Source organism: Apis dorsata, unplaced genomic scaffold (assembly GCF_000469605.1).
Source record: "Apis dorsata unplaced genomic scaffold, Apis dorsata 1.3 scaffold_41, whole genome shotgun sequence".
Lineage (NCBI taxonomy): Eukaryota > Metazoa > Arthropoda > Insecta > Hymenoptera > Apidae > Apis > Apis dorsata.
The window spans coordinates 88687-96528 of NW_006263343.1; the positions used below are offsets into that span (position 1 = coordinate 88687).

A 7842-nucleotide genomic window follows, 5' to 3' on the forward strand; every position below is an offset into this window, starting at 1 on the left:
TAAATAAATATAATTTTTACAGGTGATTGGCAAAATCTTTTAGAAGAATGTTTGGGTCATGAAGTATCTATAGTAAAAATAAAAGCTGCAGAAGCACACACAGAATTTTTTCGAAAATACTATACAAACATAAACACTCAAGATCGCAATATTGTTATTAATCGTTATCTTGATAATTTACAATCAAATAATCAACTTGTACGAATAGGTTTTGCACAAGCAATAGGTTGTTAAAAAATTTTATTACAACAATTTAAATAATTAATTGATTTTAATAATTATTTATTAATTGATAATTATTCTTTTATAGGTTATTTTCCTTTATTTATAATTTGTGAAAGAGTAAAAGATATAATAGAAGCTCTTATTAAATGTACAAAAATATCAGAAAGTACTTTAAAATGGGCAGAAAGTAGAAAAGAAGCTATTCATGCATTAATAATGATTTGTCAAACTCTGGGAATAAAAGAAGCAGGTTTGTTTTTTATTTCTTAAATATTTATATTTTAATATTTAAGTATTTTTAAGTTTTTAATTTAAATCTTTATTAAAAATATATTTCATAATAAAAAACAAAAATTTAAATTAATATTATATAAATTATTATTTTTTAAATATTTTAAAATAAAATAATATATTTTTTAATATATTTTTAATATATATTTTAATATATAACTTTAGAATAACTATTTAATTCTTTATATATATTATCTAAATAATATTTTCGTATTTTTTATAATAGATAAATGGTGCATATATATTCATGATTTATATGATTGTTATTTATTGGCATTGAAAGAATATACTATAGATAGTCGTGGAGACATAGGAGCTTGGGTACGAGAAGCAGCAATGACTGGTTTACATGTAAAAATATTCGTTATTTTATACTTACATAAAGATAATGCTTAGTAAATTATTTATATTAAGATGTAATAATTTCAGATATTAACAAATTTAATATCACAAGCAAAATTATTTTCTATGTTAAATGAAAATTTAATGGCAAATATAATTGGTGGAATTGCACAACAAGCTGTTGAAAGAATTGATGGAATTCGAGCACAAGCAGGAGTTGTTTTCAGTGCTCTTATTCATAATGATCCTTCCTTACCAAACATTCCATATCATGCAGAATTAAAAACCATTTTTCCTTATGATGAATGTAAAGAAAATATAGAATGGCGAATGGAGTCAGCTACTTTTCCACGATTTATTAAAATGTTATCTTATCCTCCTTATACAATGAGTCTTTTACGAGGAATTATATTTAGTGTTGGTGGTTTAAGTGAATCTTTGGTATGGAAATATATATTATTAAATTTTTTTTAATATATCTCAATTTTATATATTTCATATTTTTTAATATTTTTCATTTTAATTATAATATTTTTAATTTTTTGTTTCAGGTTAAATATTCTAGTGTTTCATTATTTTCTTATTTACAAGAAATAGATGAATTGGGTCTTCGAAGTTTGTGTTATAAAATTTTAGATATTTTTGAAGAAAGTCATAAAAACGAACGAATGATTACATCAATGTTAGCTTTTTTGGATCGCTTACTTAGTTCTGGTTGTATTCAAATTGTTCTTGATGATTCTGAAAATGGAATTGCAGAACGAATTTTAATATTACTTAAACAAGAAATAAAAATTACAAATAATACTAAGTTATTAATTAGCAGTATAAATGTTTTTTGTCAACTCTTGCAGGTATATTTATTATATTACAATATTTTATTTAAAAAATAATGAGATAATTTTAAAATGATAACAACATTTATAGTTACATGGACCAGTTGCAAAAAGAGCATTTTGTCAGTTAAGTATTTTTCTTTGTCATAAATATAAATGTATACGAAAAGTAGCTGCAACAAGAACATATGAAGCTCTAACTCTTTATGGGGAAGAAATGGATCTTCCAGAAGAGGATTTGATTCAAATTTTAACTGAATTAAATATTACTGATTGGGAACAATCAGTATCTGAACTGCGACCCATAAGAAATCATCTTTGTGATTTAATGAAAGTACCTGCTCCTATTTTACAGAATAAACTTACAAATTAATTTTTCTTTCAAATTTTGCCTTATTTTAATTAAATTGGTAAGTAGAATTTAAAAATAAAATATTTATTTTCTTATGATATTAATGTTTTATATAGGATATTTTATTGGGATTAAAATACAAATTAAAATTTTTCTTATTTCTAATGATATAGAATAATATTTGAAATATAACTTCAATATTTTCAAGAAAAAAATAAGAATTATAATAAAATATTTTCAAAATAGTTAAAAATATTTTTGTGAAAATATTTTCTTTTTTTATATTGTATTTTACAATACAATTAGACATATTTCATTATGTCTAATTTATGATTTTGATGTAATATTGTATATCAAGAAATATTATTTAAATTAATATATATTAATATCAGTATATTATCTATCTTGTTAATAGAAACAAGAAATGATTATTTTTTTAATGCAAATATATTTCCAATTATTCATTCAATTTATATCTTCTAAAATGATAAACAAAAATTATGAACAGTATTATTATTATTTTTTCAAAATGCCTTTGTTGATTTTAGGCTAAGATATAATCATAATTATATATTTTTCTAAATTCTTATTCAAAACATTTTTAATTATTTTTTGTATTACATTTGTATGAAGTAAAAATTGAATTGAATTGGATTAAAAATGAAAACAAAAACTATATAAGATTATTTATGACTGACATGAATAATATAATATAATATATATTATCTTTTGATTCTATATTCTTTCTATTCTTTTTATTTTTATGGCTAGTGATGTGTGATCTCTGAATTTCTCTTACTTTGTTTTATACATTTTATACTTTGTTTTATATTTTTAAATTTACAATAACTATATTGATTATTATGTTATATTGATTAGTTTTGTTTTGTTTTATGTTGAAATATGAGTGATATATATTATATTATTATGATGTGAAACATACTTTGCAAAATATAAAAATTATTTTATGAATTTTTTTATTATGAATTGATAAATTTTTTATTATAAAGTATAAAAAATAATTTTTGTATATAAACACACACACACACACACACACGCGCGCGCGCGTAACAGAAACATGAAATTTTAACATAAAGAATTTTATTTAAAAAAAAATAATTTTATGCTTTTTTCTTTTTTATTACCTTCTTTTTTAAATGAAGTTAGAGAATAAAAGAATAAAATAAAAAAAAAGATTTTAAAAAATTTTTATTAATTTTATAAATATTATTTTTATTGTAAAAATATAAGCAATCATATATCAAAACTTATAATGAAAATAAAAAAAAAATACATATATAATTATAACATATATAAATATATAATTATAAATATAAATATATAATTTATTGCATATATATAATAATTTTTTAGATTAACATTCATTTCTATCATATAATTTTATTTTATCTCTTTCAAAATTCTCCATATTAATTGTAAGATTATTTTGGAGATAATAATTTAATATTTTTGCACTACATTTTTCTAAAATCCATTGTCTCGTCCATGAATTAGAATAATCAATTTTGTTTGTTAATGGATTTTTTGGCAATGGACAATTATAATGTTTCTTATTAATAATTTTTCTTTTTTTTTTTGTATGTATATTTTTACAAACATAACATTCAAATTCTTCAACATAATTTCCAAATTCATTGGATAGCCATTTTTTATTTTTTTTTAATGCCTTTTTTAATCTTTCATTATGTATATCATAATTATCAATTAATTTATGTGATAAATATTTATTATATTCAATTTCATTATTAGAAAGATTATATAAAAAGTTGGCTAAACTTATTGGATCTTTAAAATCAAGTATTGAAATAGCAGACATATTATTTGGAAGCCAATCCTAAAAAAAGAGAAAAAAAGAAATATGTATTATATTATTATATAATCAATTTTATTGAATTATTATTTGAATTGTTATTTTTATTTTTAAAAATAAGTTTTATATAATATAAGTTTTATATATTTAATGAAAAATTACGTAATTTTTTTTATCCATATAAATAATTCTTTGTCAAATAAAATTAAATATAAAATTGAAATGTTTGATTTTTTAATATTTAATAAAAAATTAGAATGTTATATAATCATTATTAGAAAATTATTAGAAAGTTTTATAAAATTTATTAATTTTTATAAAAAAATATGAATCAATGTGATACATTGCATTATATTATAAATTATTATAAAATAATTGTTACATTATAAATTTTAACTAATACTTTAAATGATGGTGATCCATAATATACAGGTATAGATCCAACAATAAGAGGCCTCCATAATTTTTCAGTGATATAATCGTCACAGACTGCATTTTCAAAAGCTATTGTAAACTTATAATTGGCATTGAATGAAAGAAAATCCTCTCTATTTAATACTTCAAGGTAATTTTCCTTTAATCTATTTAATAATACGTTATAATTAACTCATTATACAAATAATAAAAAAAAATTAATTTTATTTAAATCTACATATATGAATGTGTATGTATAATATATTACCTTTTATTAAGTTGAGCATTATTTAAACATGTACCATATGAATCTATATGTATATATTTCATTAATTCAGCTACATAACTATCTCTATTACTTGCAGTATCGCAATCAGATTGTATGTAAAGTAATGGTGCTAAATTTTTTTCATACATTAATTTAGTTTTTTGTTTAGTCGATACAAAATATTTTCTACCTGTAAAACCAATAATTTATATTATTATGAAAACATAATTTTTATAACATATATATATTTTAGGATTTTTAATTTTTTATATTGACTTAATAATTCTGTAATTCCAGGTAGATCTACAAGAGTAAGAGGTATATCACTAAATCTACTAAATGTTGAGGAATATGTAAAAAGATTCAGAGTTTCCTCTTGGACTAAGATTGGATTATTTCTAGGAGATTCTTCATGAAATAAACCCCATGGAATCTCATTGGATTTCCACTTTGGTAAATCATTAATTTGAAAACTGCTACCATAAAACAGGAAACTCTGAAAATTAAAAATTAAAAATATGAATTCTTTAAAAATAATCTCAATTAATTTAAAAAACAAATATAAGCAATTTTTACATTTATATATATTATGAAATTTAATAAATTTTTAATAATTAATCTTGTAATAATAAATTGATCAATTCTTATTTATTAATATTACTACTAATTTATAATTATTTTAATTCTTAATAATTCAACAATTTTACAATGATTATGAATGAAAAAAATAAAATAATTATTCAATTTGTAATATATATTTAACTTTATTTTAAATTTAAAAAAATAATTGAAATTATTTAAATCTTTATTTTTCAGAATTTATATTTAAGTTAAATTATAATTATATATAAAAATTATATATGTTACCTTTACTTGATTATGATATTGAAAGGATCGATTACTTGTGAAATAACATTGATAATTTTCACAGTCCCGTAATTTTTCATCATTTCCAAAAGGTGTCCACCATAAAATTACAGGTACGTCTAAAAAATATAATTAAAATATCTTTTAATTCAATAATTTAAATATTTATGTTTTATATTTATAAAAATATTAAACAAAACTTGACACATTCTATATACCTGAATAATGTAATTTATTGCCAATAAGAATTAAATATATCTGTTAATAATGTTAATTTTAATAAATATTGATTTATATTTATTTTATAATATATCTTTATAATTTGTATAATATTATTAATATTAAAATATTATTTAATAAGTATATATTTATAAATCAAAAAAATTATTAATTTATTATTATCATTGATATTTTTTATAAGCATTTCATTATTATATTATGGAATTATAAAGTTAATTATAGATATACCTGATAAATTATTATACTCAAACTTAGAGCAACAATTGTTACAAATATAGAATATATTCTTCGTGAAAAATAAAAGTACAACATTTTATAGTTAATAGTTAATAATTTTTATGATTAATAAAATATTTATTTTAATTATGCCGTTTCCTTAATGATTTATTTTTGATTAAAATATTTTAGTGAAATGTATATGTTTTTAGATATTAAAACTTAGATGTTTAAACTTTACATTAAAATATTTCACATTATTAAAAATAATATATTGTTCTTAACAGATACTTAACAGATTTTATATTTTCGTTTATATTTATAAAAAATATATAATATAATTTATGAAATATAATAGATAATATAATTATATTAGTATATATTTATATATTTTAACATATCACATATTTTATTAAAATATATTGTTTTTGAATAAACATTATTTATTCTTACTGTTATTTTTACAATAAATTTTATATTATGTTATAATTACTTAAATTTTATTATAATTACAATATTACTTTTTTAAAAAAATATTTTAAAAATTTAATAACATATAAATAATTTGTATTGCATAGTAGAAACTAAAATAAATTTGAGGTTAAGGTACAAATGTTTCGTCATATTTTTATAAAAAAAAACAATTTCTTGTGATAAAAAATTAATGATTAATTTTTACAATATATAAGTTTGTAATTATTTATAATAATTGAAATTAAAACACACAGAAATTATATATAAAAAAATAAAATAATTTTATATTTAAATAAAATAATAAATACAAATATAATATATGAATTATTTTAAAATATTAAATGTCATTAAAAAGTTTTGCAATTAAATTTTATTATTAATCATAAATTATTGTTTATTTATAATATTATTGCTTTAATAACTTAATTTTTACATTTATTTTAAAAATATGTGAATAAAAAAAATATATTTCAATAAATNTATATATATATATATATATTTAATATGAAATATGAAAATAAACTAGAATACAATTTATATATATAAAAATATCTGACTGACATAAATGACTTAAATAAGTAATTTTTATATTTTTATAATTGTTAATAATATGTGTAAATTAAAAGTTCAAATTTAATCGCAAATGAAAGAAATTTAGAACTGTTCTGCGTCCGTAATTTGCCAGAAGAATGAAATCAGTATAAATGTCTCGTTAGATACGCTTCAAAGTTTTAAACTTCCTGAATGAAATAAGATTATATTCTAAATATTCGATTGATTTATATAAAAATTTTTAGTAATTAAATATTTATTATTAATAAAACTTTATCAAATATATTATTATTTGATTTTTTCATGAATTTCATGTAGCATTAAATAATAAATTAATCATTTATAAATATGAAAATTATGTAATATTTTACAAAGAATTAAATACAAATTTATAAAAATATAATGATTTTTTCATTAAATTAATGATTAATATCTAATCATATACATTCGTTTAGATATAGAAAGTAAAAAATAATATTATACAAATTTTATTAAATTTTATAAAATTAAATGATATTTTAATATGTTATATATTTAAAAATAAATGGAGAATATTATTCAAGAATGATAAATTTGATTCCACAGCAATATAATTGCATTTAAAATTATATTCTAAGAAATTCAATTCTATGAAAGAATGCATATATTCTACATTGATGTATATTTGACATCGTTCATAAAATAATATATTGATTCAAAACTAACGGTATATTTTAAGAAAATAAGGAAGTAAGATAAGAAAGAATGAAAATATATTGATTTTTATTATATATAATAAATATTTTTATTATTTCAAATATTTTTAATTTAATTTAAAATATTTTAAATAAAAATATTTATTTGATTTTAAATAAAATATATATTATTAAAAATTTAAATTGATAAAATTTTAAATAATCTTTAAAAAAGGTAATTATCACAGAAAGTCTATATC

General features: G+C 17.5%; 2 protein-coding genes across 4 annotated transcripts in view; one reads left to right on the forward strand and one right to left on the reverse strand.

Annotated features, from left to right (window-relative positions):
• Positions 1 to 5104, forward strand: part of LOC102672642 (tubulin-specific chaperone D) — a 7563-nt gene extending 2459 nt beyond the window's left edge. The window contains exons 3-11 of one of the 2 annotated variants that reach the window (XM_006608598.2): positions 23 to 226; positions 311 to 475; positions 743 to 867; positions 946 to 1299; positions 1410 to 1712; positions 1786 to 2104; positions 4310 to 4442; positions 4857 to 4877; positions 4962 to 5104. In XM_006608598.2, the coding sequence (XP_006608661.1) occupies positions 23 to 226; positions 311 to 475; positions 743 to 867; positions 946 to 1299; positions 1410 to 1712; positions 1786 to 2067 (1433 nt within the window). In that variant the 3' untranslated portion in view covers positions 2068 to 2104; positions 4310 to 4442; positions 4857 to 4877; positions 4962 to 5104. Of the gene's footprint in view, positions 1 to 22; positions 227 to 310; positions 476 to 742; positions 868 to 945; positions 1300 to 1409; positions 1713 to 1785; positions 2105 to 4309; positions 4443 to 4856 lie in introns of both variants that reach the window. The other variant, XM_006608597.2, reaches the window with a different exon arrangement.
• Positions 3410 to 6017, reverse strand: LOC102681755 (alpha-(1,3)-fucosyltransferase 10). 2 transcript variants are annotated; one of them, XM_031513813.1, is made up of 7 exons: positions 5895 to 6017; positions 5645 to 5684; positions 5427 to 5545; positions 4836 to 5055; positions 4560 to 4749; positions 4281 to 4458; positions 3410 to 3901 (listed from the first exon to the last, which is right to left on the reverse strand). In XM_031513813.1, the coding sequence occupies exons 1-7, from the start codon at positions 5976 to 5978 to the stop codon at positions 3422 to 3424; spliced, it is 1311 nt and encodes a 436-aa protein (XP_031369673.1). In that variant the 5' UTR covers positions 5979 to 6017; the 3' UTR covers positions 3410 to 3421. The 2 variants fall into 2 exon arrangements, with proteins under 2 accessions (XP_031369673.1, XP_031369669.1); XM_031513809.1 differs by having other exon boundaries at positions 4260 to 4458.
• Between the last annotated feature and the right edge of the window lie 1825 nt (positions 6018 to 7842).